Source organism: Athene noctua, chromosome 15, assembly GCF_965140245.1.
Source record: "Athene noctua chromosome 15, bAthNoc1.hap1.1, whole genome shotgun sequence".
Taxonomy (NCBI): domain Eukaryota; kingdom Metazoa; phylum Chordata; class Aves; order Strigiformes; family Strigidae; genus Athene; species Athene noctua.
The window spans coordinates 11,486,965-11,504,671 of NC_134051.1; the positions used below are offsets into that span (position 1 = coordinate 11,486,965).

General features: G+C 43.6%; 2 protein-coding genes and 1 non-coding gene across 5 annotated transcripts in view; 1 reads left to right on the top strand and 2 right to left on the bottom strand.

Annotated features, from left to right (window-relative positions):
- The window catches only part of EEF2K (eukaryotic elongation factor 2 kinase), a 32,670-nt gene extending 32,429 nt beyond the window's left edge, over window positions 1-241 (bottom strand). For all 3 annotated transcript variants that reach the window (XM_074919206.1, XM_074919207.1, XM_074919204.1), the window contains exon 1: window positions 104-241. The gene's annotated coding sequence lies outside the window, so the exon portion shown is untranslated. The remainder of the gene's footprint in view (window positions 1-103) is intronic.
- A 3,821-nt stretch (window positions 242-4,062) lies between these two features.
- TRNAL-UAG (transfer RNA leucine (anticodon UAG)) lies at window positions 4,063-4,144 on the top strand. Its single transcript has one exon. It is a non-coding gene; the product is annotated as a tRNA-Leu (tRNA).
- A 1,411-nt stretch (window positions 4,145-5,555) lies between these two features.
- LOC141966520 (putative short-chain dehydrogenase/reductase family 42E member 2) lies at window positions 5,556-17,523 on the bottom strand. Its single transcript, XM_074919356.1, has 13 exons — window positions 17,251-17,523; window positions 16,047-16,125; window positions 14,895-15,282; window positions 14,266-14,361; window positions 13,209-13,266; window positions 12,443-12,561; window positions 11,399-11,474; window positions 9,923-10,005; window positions 8,551-8,688; window positions 7,515-7,580; window positions 6,779-6,842; window positions 6,463-6,536; window positions 5,556-5,850 (listed from the first exon to the last, which is right to left on the bottom strand). The coding sequence occupies exons 3-13, from the start codon at window positions 15,234-15,236 to the stop codon at window positions 5,602-5,604; spliced, it is 1,365 nt and encodes a 454-aa protein (XP_074775457.1). The 5' UTR covers window positions 15,237-15,282; window positions 16,047-16,125; window positions 17,251-17,523; the 3' UTR covers window positions 5,556-5,601.
- Window positions 17,524-17,707: the final 184 nt, after the last annotated feature.

The following is a 17,707-nucleotide window of genomic DNA, read 5'->3' on the forward strand; positions in this document are numbered from 1 at the left end:
TGTTCACCATTTGTCGTAATTAAAATCGCCCGTTCCGCCCTCCGCACTCCACCCCGCCACAGCTTTCGCGGGCACGACCCCCCCGCGTCACGAAGGCACCTACCGGGTTAGCGCGGCCCGGACCCGCCGCCCCGGCCGGTGCAGAGCGATCCTGGGCGGTGCAGCGCGATCTTGCTGCCGCCGCCCGTGCCCCGGCAGGCGACCGCGCAACCGCCCTGCTAAGGGAAGGCGGGCAGCGGGGCCGCCCGGCGGAGGGGAGGCGGGCGGCGGGGCCGGGGGCAGAGAGGGGCCGGGCGGAGGGGCCGCCCCGCCCGCGCTGCCGCCGGGGGGCGGGAAGGCGGCGCCTCACACTCGCCTCAGCAGCGGCCGCGGCCCGGGAGGTGCGCGACGCGCTCGTAGCCTCGCGCCGCGGTGAGGCGCGGAACGTCCCTGACGCTTTGTTCCTTTTTGTCAGAAAAACGTTGAAAATTCGAGGAGAACCCCCTCGGTCAGCACTGCGCGGGGTTAGACACGGAGGAATCCCGGGCGAGCGGGAGCAGGAGGGAAAGCGGCTGTGCCGGAACCCCCCCGAGCCAGGTCTCCCGAGCGCGGCTCCCAGGAGCGGCAGACGGCTTTTCTTTAAACTCTGGTTCCTTCGCCTTTGGAGCCCAGAGGTGGGTTTCCCGGGGCAGGTGCTGCCACGGGAAGGGGCCGTGGCACAGCAGCCCCCCCAGACCGCAGCCTGGGGGAAGGCAGGGAGCGGACCTGGGCAGTGACCGTGGGGCTCTCAGGTTGGCCTCTTCAGCTGCGTGAAGTGCAGAGTGCTTCGCTTCCCCTGGAGAAACGCAACAAGGATGCACCAGATACTAGATTTCCTCAAGTCACTCACATTTGCTTTCTTCCTAAAACATTTCTGCGTTGAAAACACCCATATTTAAGCTTTTCCTCAAGATAGATTTTGTGGAAAATTTAAACAAAACTCCTTTCATGGATTACATGGAAATTAATGTAAATAGGTTCTGGCTTAATTGTATTACTTGGCAGCCTGCAAAGAATCTGCCCCTTTTACTGTGGTTGAATCTTGTATTCATGTAAATAATCCTCGTTAGTGCTTTTTGCCATAAGTAGGGGATACAAAACCAAGATGGAAGATGTGAGTCCATCCTTTGTGACAGCTTCTTGCAGCATCACAGACAGAACGCACAATTCCTGTTCTCTCCAGAGAGGCAACACAGAGATGCTGCTGCAACGCTAGTGCCGAGCTAATCTTCGGGAGGAAGATTACTAATATTTAATTAAAAACACACAGAGCAGATGCTCTCTCTGCCAGGAACACCTGCCTACCACCACCGTTACTTACATAAATTAAACTGTAGCTTTAGCTTGGGGACTGGAGGGAGCAGCATGTGCATCCAGGAATGCTGATGACAGTTTTGAGGTTACCTGTGATTTTGGCAGCAAATTCCAGCACTATGCTGAGTGTGCAGGCCTCATTTGAGAATGTAAAGCTGGGACTTGACTGAGCCCCCATTTAATGCTGTTTCTTACAGGCACATTTCTGGGTAGTCTCAAATTCCTGCAGAGTTTAAGCTCAAATGAAACACATTTACAATGTTTGGGGGTTGTGCAGAAAACCTCCGAGGTCCTATTCATCTCCCAGCTGCAAATCACTGTTGTAAATATTAACAACTATCAAAAACAGAGCACTTTTGCCCCATCAGCACCAGAATGTGCATTTCCACACTTCTCATTCTGCAGGCAGCCCAGCTGAGCACCCTGGGGAAAGCAGCACCCGGCAGGGCTGCCATCGGGATTCCTCACAGCAGGGCCTGGGAAGAAGGCAGACTTGTCAAATTAATTCTGAAGGCCTAGTGGAAGCCAGATGCTCAGTTCCCACTGCATGAAAAAGTATTGATAATGGTTAAAAAAATCACCATCGGCTATCGTAGGGTACTGATAACAGTGGAATACTGTTACTGGTGTGATATGAGCACAACTGAACGAGTCACAAGAATAACTGGCTTTAAACTTGTGCAAACACACAGCATTGTTTCGGAGTAAAAGGGACCCAGCGGATAATGGCTGTATTATGCTATATATCCTCATGGATATATTGCTCTGTTGGGAACATAGGTTATACCATCTCAAGCTACACATTTCTCATGCTTTTAAATAAATCAGCTCTGGTACCCTGATGCAAGGGCGTACTTATTTTCAGGCTTCTCTGTAACATTTTCTTAAAAGACCAATCAGTGACGATGAAAAACTGTTTGATAAAATACTAAAGGTGTATATCAAAATTAGATACCAGATATTAGCCCAGGTATGCTGCATCTTCTAGTTTTAGTTTTCTATTTAGATGTTACCCACTATATATCCTTAACACATGAGGAGTTTGATTCATGTTGGGTGGGTTTTTTTAAATATTAAAAATTAAAATTTAAAATGGCAACCTAGGAAATTAGTGATCTGCAAGCCTAGTATGTTATGTTTTCATTTAGTAGGCTCAGCAGTGCTTATATATTTTTTCCAAGAGCACCAAAGCTTGCTGAATTCCAGTATGCTGTTGAGGTTCTGTTTAGAAACCTGTGGTTTTTGAAAAGAAAAAGGAAAGCATACCCTAGACGATACTAACTTCCAGAGCAGTTTTATTCTGCATTCATTTGAAAATCCAGATGAAAAGTTGCCTGTAAATGACTTAAAACTATGAACAATTTGGGCCTACATACTCCTATGACAGTCCTTTCTTATGAGGTAAATCCTGTTGGTCATAAGCCTCACTTCAGCCATATGGTAGGTGCATATAATATACATGCATAAACCTTCCTGGAGCACCAGCGCATGACTTCTTAAAGGAAGGAGAGCAATGGGAGACATAATTTCTCTGTATTAATTGCACAGCATTAGTCCTGATATTTTTAGCACTGTCCACAAAGTAATTATACAAATTCCTCCTACAGGCCTCCCAGAATAAGAAAGTTTGTCTTTCTACTCACCAGTGACAGCCTGAATCTAGCTCTGGTTGCCAAACCCAGCTCCCTCATTGAGGTGGACAGGAAAAGCACCTGCTTACACCATGCCCAAGCTCTGCAGCCGCAGGTAAGTGAGGCACAGACGCAGCAGGATGAGCTCTGTATGGACAGCCCTGGCCACCAGCTGCACTTTGTACCAGCCCCTGCAGCTCCATGTCGAGCGGCACCAAGATAAAGGCAGCCAGGGGCCTCCCATTTTGGGTGAGAATGGTTCAGCTGGAGGCACATTGTGGTGCCAAGTCAGCAGCTGGCTGGGAAGGTCACTAGCCCCGCAGTGTGCCGGCAGCTGTGAGCAGCACTTGACTACCGTGGGCCAAGAGGCCACCGTCTGCCTCAGGGTCGCTGGAGAGAAGGCCGGGGGTAGTTCCTGCTTGGCGGGCTGACCGGACCCTCTTCCTGGCAGGGGGACATGTGCAGACCTGCTCTTGCGGCTGCAAAGGCACCGTCGAAGGGGCTGCCCTCGCCCCTGCGTGCCCGCAGCAAAGAACGTCCCGAGAGTGGCGGCTCCGCGCCACCGGACAAAGCCCTCCTAAGGCCGCGCTGGCGCTCCGCCGCTACCGCTGTGGGGAACAGGCCCCCGGGCAGCGCCTTGCCCAGGTGCCGGCCCCGTGCCTGCCGAGGCCAAGGCGCCCCGGGCAGGAGCGGGGCGAGGCCCGGGGGCTGGCCGGGCGCGGGGCGGCAGCGCGGGGCTCCGCGGCGGGTCAGGGGTCAGCGCGGGCGGCGCCCAGGCCACGTGTGCAGCCGGCGCGCGGCAGCGGCGCCATCTGTCGGGCACGCGCTGCCCGCCCCGGCCGCGGGGAGCCCGCGGGGCCTGGGGCGGGGGGCGGGCCCGGGCGGCGCCGCCGGCAGCCCCGGCCACGGAGCCCCTCCGCCGGAGAGCCGGCGGGGCCGCCCGCCGCAGCCGGTGCGGTTCCCGGGACGGCGGGGCGCCGGCCGGCCGCGCCGCAGCCCGTCGCGGTAGCGCAGGCACAGGCGGGCCGCGCTGGGGCGGGTGGGAGAGCGGCGGCGCCGCCCCCTGAAAGAGGCCTGCCGGGCGCCTCAGCACCCAGGCGGTAGCGTGGCCGAGTGGTCTAAGGCGCTGGATTTAGGCTCCAGTCATTTCGATGGCGTGGGTTCGAATCCCACCGCTGCCAAGCTGTTTTGTCCCGCCGCCGCGGCGGCTCCTTTTCGCCGCCCGACCTCCGCGAGCGCGGGGGCGGCCCGAGGGTTCCGGGCGGGGGGCCCTTGGCCGTCACCGCTCCTCGAAATCGAAGTGCAGAAGGGGTGGTACGTACCGAGGAAAGCGGGGTGGCTTTCGCCTTAAAAATAAAATCAGAAATCGTACTTTTGGCAGTTCTGCCTTCCCGTGTAGGGTTTGGGTCACTGCGCCCTCAACCCACAGGTCTTGCCCCGGTCATTGCCACCTGCCCTGTACAGAGGCAGCTGAGGTGAGGTCTCGGCCCTCCCACCTTCTCCAGAATTTTCAAGCCCATGTAGGATTACTGCCGCCCCGCCCTTGATTCCTCTGGCTCTCCCATTTCATCCCTAGTCCCATCGTGCTTCCCATGTTACAGGCTGGAAAAGGTGCAGATAGGAGGGAGATTTCTGTGATAAATCATCAGCACGAGTGGCAGGTGCAGATGGGAGAGAGTGGAGCCTCCCAGATCACCTGGTTTTTAGGCCTGTTTTAGCTGCGGAGTAATTCAAAAAGCACATTGTTCACTTTAGCTACTGCAGGGATTTGCTCAGTACAACTCCTATACTTCAGAAATTAGGTGCAAAACCATAGTTATACCTTGGTTGATAAGCAACTAAGCTTTATTGTTAGTTGTCCTCCACTACAGCGGGTAAAGGAAGCAGTACAACCCATAGTGGCAGATTCTTCTACTGTGACATAAATGCACTAATGTAATTTAGTTAACTTCCAATTTAACTAAAATATGTCAGTTTGACTCATGAAAACCCGTACCTGCATGTGCCCCTTTAGGCCTCCAAACTGGTGCCAGGTGCTGTCACAGATGGTTCTGCACCCCAGGGGCAGGGCAGAAGCGGTTCTGGAACAGTCTGCACAGAGGCACAGGACTGACTAGTGAAGTTTCAAGTACACTTTTATTTTCCTTCATACGCAGTGATACAGCTAATTCACAAAAGAAATTCACACAGTGTGAACTCTCCCTGTAGGGCTGGTGTGTTATTTACAGTAATCGGTTCTGTCCGTCCCTTTGCTTGTTCCTCAGTTCCCCAAGGCAGTGAGCCATGGCAGCAGCTGTGGTCAATATTTCTCCTTTCGCAATTTTTCTTCACCGGTGAAGCACTGCAGGCTGGCTGTAGCTCTTGTTCTTTCTCCAGGTTCTCATTTACTTCAGCAATCAATGTGGAAAGTTGGGGGTTTGGTATGAAATAAACAGATGCAATAGTCTTGACTCCAGTGTGTTTCAGTGATTTGGCTGTAGTTGTTTACTGTATTTTAATTCTCAAATACAGCTACTGATGTTACAGCTTTGTTTTTAAATCTAAGAATAACTCCCTGTTTATTGCATTGGGGTCATTAACTGTTGTGGAATTTAGAATGAGCCAGGTAGCAGTACTGAGTAAATGCACTTTATGCAAGTCAGTGTTGTGTTTCTTTAAAAAAATGCAGAACTGAAAGGCCATCAAATCTTAAAGAAAGAAAGATCAAACTTAAACTAACAATTAAAGAAAGCAAAACTTTGAGGAAGATGTGATGATTCTGGACTTCTGGTCTGGTTTTAATGTAATGGTCCACAGAATCAGCAAATGCAAACTTCTCTGGGCTGTACCCCAGCTGACTTCGTGCCTTGTCTATTCGAAATGTATGAGTTATAGAAATGTTCTGTACCTTTAGGGCAAAAGAGTCAACATACAAACATATGAATACATAGGAAATGGGAGCAAAGTCAGTGAAAGCACAGTTAAAGGAAATGTTAAATAAAAAACCCCACTACCCCACAACATTATATCAATGTTCTATTGACATATAGTCCCATTTAAACTTGTTCACTCAAAAAGAGAATCTTGAAAGCCCAGAGGCAGTAAAAACTGCAAAGCAGAATCTTCTAGCCTTGAAAACATCCACAAAAAATGTTCTGCACTCATTTATATATCAAAGGAGGCAGATAAAAGCCATCTTGTAATTGCCTAAATATCTTCAGAAATTAGGGTCCAACTGACCAGCTAAAGCCATACAGGATACTGGGCCTTGAAAGGAAGGAGCTGAAGGAGCCTCTCCCAGATGGGGAACTTAAGTGCTTCCCTTTTCAAAGATTATGGTAACAAGCATAATATATTGCCTAAAATGTACATGATGCATACATTTGCCCTGGAAATTGGGGGCTGAAGTAGTAATGGGTGGATTTTACTTTCTACTAATTTAATCTTAAATGGTGCTTCAGTATTAACATGTATGTATGCATCCTGTGAGAATGAAGAGGAGTTCACAAAGAAAGACTACCTCATTTCTGGTCAGCAGTGGAGACAGTTCAACAAATGGTTTCAGCATCAGATGAAGGTATTCCATTATCATGGCTGCGTAACAAAAGATTTCTACTTGAGATAAGAATAGTAAATGGCTCTTTTCAACACACTGCATACAACTGAACTACTACCACTACTCTACACCCCTAACTACTGCACACTAGATGAGCCCACAGCATATTATTTTTATACATGAAAATTTTAGGCAAATTAAAAAAAAACCACCATTATATTACAATTAGGAATGAGGGTCGTGTGGACAAGAAAGAGAAATGTTGATAAAATATTTTTACCTGATGCATAAACTAAGGAAGTAGGAATACGTATCCGTGGTTTACTGCAACCTAATCTTTCAAACTGAAAGAGATTTAAAAAACAGTGAAAAAAATTTGAAACCTCAAGCAAGTCTTAAAGTTTCAATACAGAAGATATTTGTGGAAATATTTACTGATAAACCAGAAAAAATTATCATTGCTGTTACTATTTGAGTGTTCATTTTTCAGGGGATTCCAGTTACATGTCACATTCAGACACTATGTAATTTTCAAGTGGCAGTCTTAAAAAAAGGAAAAAAAAGTTTATAATAATTGATTGGTCATCGTGTGCTGATACCTAATTTAACATTGTGACATATTTATGGTTTTGAGCCCACTGTTAACAATAAAATGTTCTTTTGAAAAGACTGTATATTACAGACTAATAATTAGGAGTTATATTTTTTGTCCACCCAAAATAGCCACCATTAACAGATGCGTGCCCAAAAAATGAAGATAATGACAACTCAAAAGAGGATACTGGTTTAGATGGTCCTTTGGTCTCAGTGAGAACAGTTGCTCTAATGTAATATTTTAGGTAGGCTTTGTTACAGCCCTAATCACACTGAACTTGAAGAAGGAATTAAACCCACATTCAGAACGGAACTCTTACACCCAAAGCAAACATACCAAATGTAACATGCACACAAAAGCTGGAGTTGTATACAGTCAAAGAAATTAATGTATTTGGAGTTGAAGTGTATATTGCACGTACAAGTGGAGTTAACCATTCAAAAAGGTTGAATTTTTCGCCATCATTGATGAAATACACCTGGCCGCTCTGTTAAAGAGGTAGAGAAAAGTTAGTAAAAATAATACTGCATATATATTGACTTATTTTTCTTTATCTCACTCCTTGTGAATAGCTTAAAAATAATACAGCAATATAAAATATGCATGGATGTACATACAAGTCAACAAACTATCTAACGTGTTTCAATCAGTTGTACTAATATGCGCAATGAAATTGGGGGACGAGTGGTTTATGTGATTAACATGCCTTGGTATAAATTATTTGTTACAGATGTGCCTGTACAGAAGGGCTATGCATTAGCAAATGTGGTGCCATATCTCACTTGTACGGTTAACACAAATTCACCAAATGGTGGGACATGTTCTGCTCTCGGTCTAGTTATGACTCATTGAAATCCGTGAGACTCCATCTGTGTAACCAAGGCATAAGTTACCTCTTTGCCTTTTGCTTTTAGGGTTTTAGAAAAAGTATTTTAATCTACCTCAAAAATCTTTCTAGTAATACTTTAAGGGTAGTGCTTCTAGGTCAAATAAAAAACTGTGTTTACAGTTGCAACTATTTCTGAAATCAATCCAAACGAAATGTGCTTTTATTTGCTTATGGTATGGGAAGAACTGATTATCAGAGTTCAGAACATTAAGTCTGGATCTATATACAGGGGATAAATCTGCCTGACCTTCCAATTTCATTTCTGACATAGCATATATATAACATTCTTTGCTCATCTTCCAGAAATAGCAAATACTATATTACAAAAATGCAAAGATGGAGATGTTCTTACAGAACTGAATATTCCAACTCTTAGCACACTGCACAGCCAATGCTGCCAGGTTCCACACTGTTCATAGCACATTCGTCAACTAAAAATACAGACAACAACATAAACTAAAGGACAATAACACAAATATTAATTACTGCTACTACAGTAGTTACTATAGTACAGGATAAAGTGGCAGGATCCACTGTCCAAACTGTGGTGCTTTTATTGTTCACTTACAGCTATGTAGTTCTTTTCAGGGGTGAGAGCTTCAGCAGCTAGAATTTGGGCTTGTACAAGATTCTCTGCGTGCACCCAGTTCATTTTAGCAGAAGGATCCCCAAACTTGAAGCTAAGTAGCCCTCTCTCAATATTCTTCTGTAGACATAAGCAAACAGGAAACCAAAACACAATGCGTTTTAAGATGAGGTACAGTGCAGTTTCTTGTCCAGCTAATTGTAGGTTTGTCTACTTAAAAAAAAATACATGAATCAATTAAAAATCAAGAAGTGTAGAGAGCTCTAAAAATATTGCTCATAAGGAAGGATCAAAGAACATATTGAACACAATATGGCCTGAATTTACAAAAAATACAAGTCTGTTCAAAGGATAAATAAAATACTGTATGGAAAGGTAAGATACAGTTCTGAATGGATCAAAGTGTTCACGAAATTGGATCAAATTTAACAAATAGCTTTGGCTGGGAGAAAATGGAAGGTGATGCTAGGTGTCACATTTTTCATTTAATGGGTACATTTTAGAAATTGCAAAAGGTGGCAGTTGCATAATGCCTTAAAATGGGCTCATAAGAAGCTTAAATTCTTACATGGAAATTTTAAAAGTCTCTATTTTGGGGAGGGGGCTAAAGCAAACATCTCAAGTTTAACTAAAATTACATTTACCATTCTTAAAAGTTATTTTATTTAGAAGATTATAAACTATATTTTGACTGACCAGTATAATTCCCTACCTCAGCCACAAAATAAGGATATTTATTATGCGGTAATCTTGAATCTGTTCTTTCCTCAAAGCTGTGTATAACTTTATATTGTACTGATGCTTTTAAAATAACTGACTCAATTCCATAGGGATCATATTCTAAACACTGTACTAGTCCTACACTTTAAAACACAGCAAGTGAAAAAGTAAAACAAGAGCACCTCAGCTGTTTGCCCTTTAGTAACCTATTGTACCAGAAGGTGCTTTTGACTCCTTAACTTGTTTCATTGGATCGCGAAAGCTGTTAATAGTTGAGACTGGAAATAAGATATTTTACTGTATCTCTTTTCATTAATATTTTAAACCGTTTAGTGTAAGTTGCATGCAAACAGACATTTTAAATATCACAGCCTGGCCTGAATCTTATAGTAAGTGTTACATTATAAAGCTGGATTTAATATGTGTTTGAATTTCAAAAAAAGGCTTTTTAAATGTACTATACATTCTTTACAGATATAATATAGTTCCTGTTAACAAAGTTATATCACACTCAGCAGACAACTGAATTGTTGATTTGCTGCCTAATAAGAAGTTCAGTCAATTTATAGCACAAATAAGTGATGCTATTGTATATCATAGAAGATTATGCTGATCAAAAAAATAAAACACATACTGCTAGCCTTGGCAAGTGTCTTTGCTCTTCTGGTCCATAGATTCCTGGTGGGCGAAGAACACATGTATAGAGCATTCCACCTCCTAGAAGAATTGGTAAAACCAGTCTTAAGTGACATTCACATGACTATATCTTTCTTTTTATGAACCAAAGGCTGTGGTAGCAGAACTTACTCTGAAATAAATTCACCATCTTAAAAAATAATACATACTGAAAGGTGTTGGATTAGTAGCTGGATATTAAGTTGGCAGAATCAGAACATGAAAAACATCAAGATAAGATTCAGAGAAGTCCTGCCAGCATAGTTGGATTCCTAGAAATTACCAGATACTTCAAACCTCTCTCTCACCAGTCCTTTGTCTCTGTACCAAAGCACCAGCTGTGGTGATGGGTTTGCTGAAGTGAGCAAGTTATCAGGAGGAAAGTGGAATGAAACCAACTAATCTCATACAAAATTATTGACAGGTAACAGTGACTCGCTAGCAGTACAGGATAGAGCTGAAAGGTTCTCAACAGTAGGCACAGTCACAAGAAGCTCGTGATAATTTCAGTGGGAGAAAGGGTGGACCATCATAAAAATCCAATCACTTCCCAAGTATATCAGTTGGCTGGTTCATCATCTGCTAATAGCTGTTCTTAATAGTACTTGAAAACATGCAAAATACCGAATCCTGCTATGACACAGGATCAAAATGGGATGTTTGGAACACTAACTGGTTCCAATTTCATCGACAAATGCAGAACTGTTTATTGCTCCTAAAATTAAGATGGTCTTTGATGTGAAGAGGAAATAAGGAAAAAAAACCCCTTTATTTTTTAAAATAAATAATTCTATTGGGGTGGAATGCCCACCAATGACTTTATGTCTCTTTATAGCCCTCTGCAAGTATCAAGTGAAAAGAGTCATTTCTGTAAGTTGTCTACAGCTAAATTTAGCTCAGTATCACTTGGTCACATAGAATCATGTTGCACTTTACATTAGTTTGTTTTGCACTGGCAGTTATAGTATCTCACAGGTGAGCTTAAGTATTCAAGTGTATAACTGGTTTCCTCAACATGGAAAACTTCGGGAAGCACTAATAAATAATTCCAGGCTATAGTATCAGGTGGCTTCTTCAGATTTTAATATATAACTTGGGGCAGGGTGGGTAACAATTTAATCAGCATTCATGTTTTACTTATGTTGCATAGTACAGTGACATTAAACACTTGTTTTTGTTTAATTTATAGCTGTCTTCATCTTTTCAATTAACATACTGAGCTAATTGCTAACATGCTGAAACTTTTTACAGATGCCATGGGAACTTAAAACCAAAGTGAAAATCTTTTAATTTGTGCGAGAGCATAGATAACTTGATTTCGTAACTGCACAATTCACAGTCTTGTCCACCAAGGACTGATACAGGATACAGGGTGGTAGTGAGGAATAAGAAGAGGAGGAGTAAATTCTATGAATTCATGCTAGGACAAAAGTACCTGCTAGTGGCGTTCCATTAGCTGCTAGTACCATTTGTTCTGCAATTGATTTGGTTCTGGAATAATGATCAACATGCTACAGAGAAAAAGGAAATATGTTTTTATCTGTTCTTGAAGTGACAGGACAGAGGGGCATCTCTTCTCCACTAGTGTTTACTTAGTAGATGGCAACAAATACGTCAAAGTACAGAATTCATGGGTGATTAGTTTAGGGTAAAACACATGCACATTGATAAGGTAAGCAAGCATTTTTGTTTATGCAAATCCAGTTAATTAATTTCAGCACATTTGAGAAGCAATAAATACATGTATGCTTTGAATGCTGCCAAGAATGTAACTGATCACTACTTTGTAATCCAGGTTTCTTTTTCAGGTAATGGAAAAGTCAAAAGCCAAGTTTTAAAGACATTATGATTGGTCTGAATTATCTTGCTCACTTTCTTGTGGCACTGTCCCAGAGAAACTATTATTTGATATATTATTCAAAATATAAATTCAATATTTTCTCTATCTATTTCTACTTCTTGAAAGACTGTGAAGTACTTGATGGAGAGAGGAGGGAAACAAAAACCAATTGTGTATACAAAGCACCCAGAAGTACTTTCTCCTTTATAATTAAATGCAATAAAACCACATAAAAATAGATTGCTTTCCCATATCAGCTCTACAATGAATATATGTCATCTCCAATAAGGGAGATGCAGAAAAATCATATAAATAATAAATGGCTAAAGAGGCACCAAGCCATATAACACAATCTGTGTGTCCAGGTGGAATTTCATTAATGTTAACGGGACACGGTATGAGTTACTTTCCAAAAGCAAGGCCTTGATAGGAAACAAAGAAATATATACTGCAAAGTACATGAAACTGCTGTGTCAAGGTTGTGAATAGCATCTATGAAGAATGTAAAGAGTTTTCTTTCTTCTTTCTTGTACCTGGATTCTGGCATCAGGCAAAACATGGTCACAAAAACTTCAGGCTTTTTCAGAAACAAGAAAGTAAACAAAGAGGAAACTTGAAAATATAATACAACCAAAATACCTTTTCAATTGGAAAATATGGCACGGTTTCCTCATCACCATCTTCAATAGGAAGCCCTCCAAAGACCACGTTTACTGTACTGGTGTATATCAGTCTAGCAATGTTCCTTTGCTTGCAGGCTGCGGCAATGTGTAAAGTAAATTAGTTTAGTGGAAAATGAAACTATGGAAAGGAAATTTGTATGAGATTTTCTGAGAAACTGACAAATGTTAAAAGAGGAAATCCTTCCATTTTATGATTGGGTGACTTAAAATGCAGAGCATATTTAAAGGGACAATACCAGTTTAGAACCAAGTGCTTAATAATCTGGGACGTGCTGATTTGGATGCTGCAAGCTAACACTGTGCCTCTGGGAGGGCGGCTACCAGCCTACTGAGATGGGCTTCGGCTCTAGCCAGGCAGGTGGCTAGCAGCCCATCTGCTTCAAGGGCTGCCCACTACCACAAGCTATTTGATAGCAACGAGGTTTACTGCCACAAAATACACATGGAAGCAGTTAACTCCTTACATGGATATGGATTCTGACATCAGATCAAATACAATTACAAAAAGCTGAAGTAGTTGAACTACAGTGCTGGCTATCATATCACACCCCATAGCAGAATCAAGCATGTAGAAAACCTGACATATTTCCTCATCTTCTGCCAAAAATGTTAAGTATTTGGTAAAAAATGGTGTGTACCAAAAAAGCCAACTGGCTGTTTCTAAGTGGTATAATATTTTGATATGCTATACTAACACCCAATGGCAAGGTTAGATACCATACCATCAATGATGAATCTTGTTCCATGAACATTTACAGTTTCAATTTCCTCTCTGTGCAACTAGGAAAATAAAGAAATTGTGCATTTTAAAATAATAATACATTTTAAATTCAATAGGGGGATGTTATAAATGTCCCCAAATAAAAGTACTGAGTTTAGTGCTTTGATCATAAAAAAATCATTTAGACTGCAGTTTTTCAGACTTCAAGAATTCAAATCATTAAACTACGCTTGTTTTTTTTGTTTTTGTTTTTTTTTTTTCATTTTTAAAGACTAGTCTGCTTGAAGCAAAGAGAATCGTGGTGCTTCTGAACACACATTTCCAGTGATTGTACATCTTGCAGCAATATATTCAATATCTTTGTTTCAGTAGCACTTCAGTGACCAATTCCAAGTATGCACCGCTCAATTGCAAACATCTCTGAATGAGCTATTTTGTCCAGCTAAGGTAATTACTGAAGTTTGTTTTATTAATTAAGATAAGAAAGGGGGTGGGTGGGTGTGTTTGTAACTTTAATCATAAAGACTGTGGCTCAGAGTCCTACATCAAGTACATCCTTACAGCTTTTTACCCACCAATGGCAAACAGTTAAGACTTGAAATGCAGCCATTGTTATAATTTAGTTATAGAAAATAATTTAGAATTTACTTCAGGTTTCATTCCTCCCAGTGACCTTACAGGTAGGAATTGTGTATGAAAGGTTGAGGGAAAGATTAGGAGTTTGGAGGGAACCAGCCTCCCTTGTCTTTCTTTTTGTCCTTGCTTTATTTTCAGAACTCTTCAATGCCATTTCCAACTCAGAAGCCCTCCCAGGGTGCTGGTAGAGCCTCTAATGGGGAGGAAATAATTTTACAACTCGGCAAACGGTACTGTAAGCACACCGCTTGCAGCTAGCACAACAATTTGCACAGAGCAATTTACCAAAACAGCCTGGATCTGGATTCAGGCTCTCAGGATAATCTAAAGAGATAAAATCTAACATGCAGTGTTACATCACTGAGTCTCTCATCCTCAGTGTGGACAGTCACACAGGAAAATACAAAATGATTTGGACTTACTTGCTCTCTTCCTGACATTCCATATGAAGCTACATGAAACACACAGTTAGCCCCTTCACAGGCTGCAGATATGGCATCATAATCCCTGACATCTGCCTGTAATACATATGAAAAGATAGTTGGACTTGAAATGAAAGCTGCAGGTTAGCATTTGTCACGTAGCAGGTTAGCAGAGAGGGAGTGCATATATATCATTGTACTTACTGTACATCCTGGGACTGAAAACTAGGCCCATTTCAATACTTGCTGATAATCATACTTTCTTCCATAGAAATCCAAAGGACTTTAAAAACATTCATTAAGCCTCATAATCCCCCTATGTTCATTCTACAGGTGATTAAACTACAGCACAGGTGAGGGCAGTGACCGGGTCCTGAGGAGTACTTCAGAGTCAGGAGGGGAAGTGGGTACTCTGTGCTACGAATTACAGGTTGCATTGGTTTCCTTATTTCAGATGTACTTAAATCAGTTGACAAAAAAATAATGTGGGTTATTCACACAGTTAAAAAGGTTATTGAAATTTGCAATAATTTGCAATTAGGTATTTGGATTCTGTGAAAATTAGTAAGACATTATGGAAAAGGTAAACAAGCTAACTTTGGCTGTTGTGAAAATATTATTTTTCGTACCTGGATACACACTACTCCACTGGGAATTTTCCAGATAGGCTTGTGTATGTCATACAGAACAACAGAAGCTCCTGCATTGGCAAGAGCACATCCCAGCTTGTATCCAAAGTAGCCTCCGCCTCCTGTCACTACTGCTCTCATACTTTTTTCATTCAGTGCTCCAGCATTTCTGTTCACTTCAGAGTTAGAAGTTTGGCGCCAGGGTGTTGCTACCCCACTCTGTATAAGTTTTCTGTCAGTGAAATACTGTCTTCTATTACCAGACACATGTAACAACTTCTCCTCCATGTTGAAAATTGCTCCATAGCGCTCCTGGATGCAGACGATTCCAGTGAGCTTCATCTTAACAAGCTCTGTTCACAGCAGCAAAGTTTTCCTTTAATGCAACCTGTTTAAGAGAGATAAAGACAAAAGCAAAACACTAGCTATAAAATTTCCAGATTACAAAGATTTCTTTTAAATGACTCATTTAAATTTTCTGCTTAGATTGTTTAAGAGTTTGTTTAATTTTAATTTTCACATTTTACAAACATTTAAAATGTCTGTATACAATATTAAAGACAGCATCCTGAAAACAAATAACAAAGGTTGCATGTTTTAGACTAAATATATCCAAAATAATTCAAGAAAAGCTAAACAAAATAATTTCCCTACTGCATAGAACATGAATTCAAATGTTTTCCACAAATGGGTCAAAACTGAAATAACAGTACAGACCATATTTTTTTATTAGCAGAAGAGAAGTTGCTGCCTATGTAAAGTGCATCTCCTGGTCTTAGTTCAGCTCATTCTGGTTTGTGTCCCAAGTGACATAGGGCCATACCTGAATTTGAAATCTTGAACCATCAGGAAAACACTAATGATGAACAAATTGCATTTAAATTTCTGTGCTTAAAAAACAAGGAAGCAGGGCCAAGCAGAACAGCAGCCGAACAAAACTTCTCCTAAAGCAAAGAAATCTTTAATGCTTCTTCCACTTGTCCCCAGTTTATCACAAAGACAGACACCTCTGAGAAAAGTGGTATTTTCAACCCCTTTCTAAGTAGCGGCAGCTGAATGTAAGTTAAGAACACACTGTGTTTTTATCCTTGGCAGTGATGGAGTTGAGATACACGAGGATTTCAGAAGGAAAGAGGAATGCCTGATACTTACTTTGTATCTTTAGAAGGTGTATCAGAGAACAAGGCTATCAAATCCCTCACTTTCCAGGGGAACTAGAATGAAAGAATTGCTAAGGGACAGAAAGGCTCGGTGAGTATGTTAAGAAAAAAGTAATAGTGAATCATTTATTTCTAAACGTGGTGGTTCTTCCCCGTCCATACAACGGTCCAGGGTTCATCCCTGACGGACAAGGCATTTTAGAGGCTGCAGCTACCGATTGCCTTAGTTACCCACATCCCTTCCCCGTGCCGCAATGAAAGATTAAAAGTCACCCGAGCTCCCGCAGCTATTCTCTGCATCTCACTTGCAAATGTGCCAGGGACCGCAGGCTGCCGGGGCAGCGCGGGGCCGGGCGCCAGGGCAACTCGGGCTCCGCTCCGCCGGCCGGGCCGGTCGCTGGGGCCGTAGGGCGCCGTGGGGTGCGCGCTGCCGGGACCGGCCGGGCCGGGCGGCGGGGAGCGGCACCGGCGCGTCCCGCCGCACCGCAGAGGCACGGACATGGCCCCCGCCAACCCCCGCCTGCCCCGCACACGGGCTGCACCGGGCTCCTTGGGGTCCCGCAGTGCAGCTTCCCCGGGGTCCCGCTCATCCCGCAGCACCGCTGGCACCCCACGGCACCCCCGGGCTCCCACAGTCCCCCTGGGGTTCCCGCAGCCTCCCGGGGTCCCACTCATCCCACAGCATCTTTGGGATCCCACAGCCTTCTTGGGATACTGCTCATCCCACAGCATCCCTGGGATTCTGCTCATCCCACAGCATCCGTGGGGACACCACAGCATTCCTAGAGCCCACAGCATCCCTGGAGCCCACATCGTCCCTAGGGACCCCACAGCATCCCTGGGACCTCACAGCATCCCTGGGGACACCACAGCATCCCTGGGACCTCACAGCATCCCTGGGACCTCACAGCATCCCTGGGACCCCACAGCATCCCTGGAGCCCACAGCATCCCTAGGACCTCACAGCATCCCTGGGGACACCACAGCATCCCTGGAGCCCACAGCATCCCTGGGGACACCACAGCATCCCTGGAGCCCACAGCATCCCTGGGGACACCACAGCATTCCTAGAGCCCACAGCATTCCCTGGGACCCCACAGCATCCCTGGGGACACCACAGCATTCCTAGAGCCCACAGCATCCCTGGGACCCCACAGCATCCCTGGGACCCCACAGCATCCTATGGTGGCTCTTACCTCCATGTGTCTTCATACCACTGCAACCACTGCACGAAACCATCCTGTCAGCAGCTGGGGCTCCATCCACACTGAGATACCTGTTGAGCAGCTTGTTTGGGAAAAAAACGCCATCTCTTGATTACCGGTTGGATAGTCAGTGGCAGGACATGGCTCAGAACGATGCAGAGCATCAGAAACACCTGCAAACCAGCAGGAATCCCCGACGAGAAAACATAACCATAAACAAACAGGCACTAAGGTCCCTGCCTGCTGGAGCCTCTGAAGATGTGAAAAGGGTCAGGAGCTGCAGAATTTCAGTTACCCATCCCAGGTAAAAATTAAACTGTGAACATATTTACCTCTTCCACTATCGCTGTGCTGTGTCTGAATGTTCATATTAAATTTTAATCATTTAAAGACACACTTACAATTATGTCAGAGCATGAGTAACTCAAAGAATAGCCATCTTAAACAA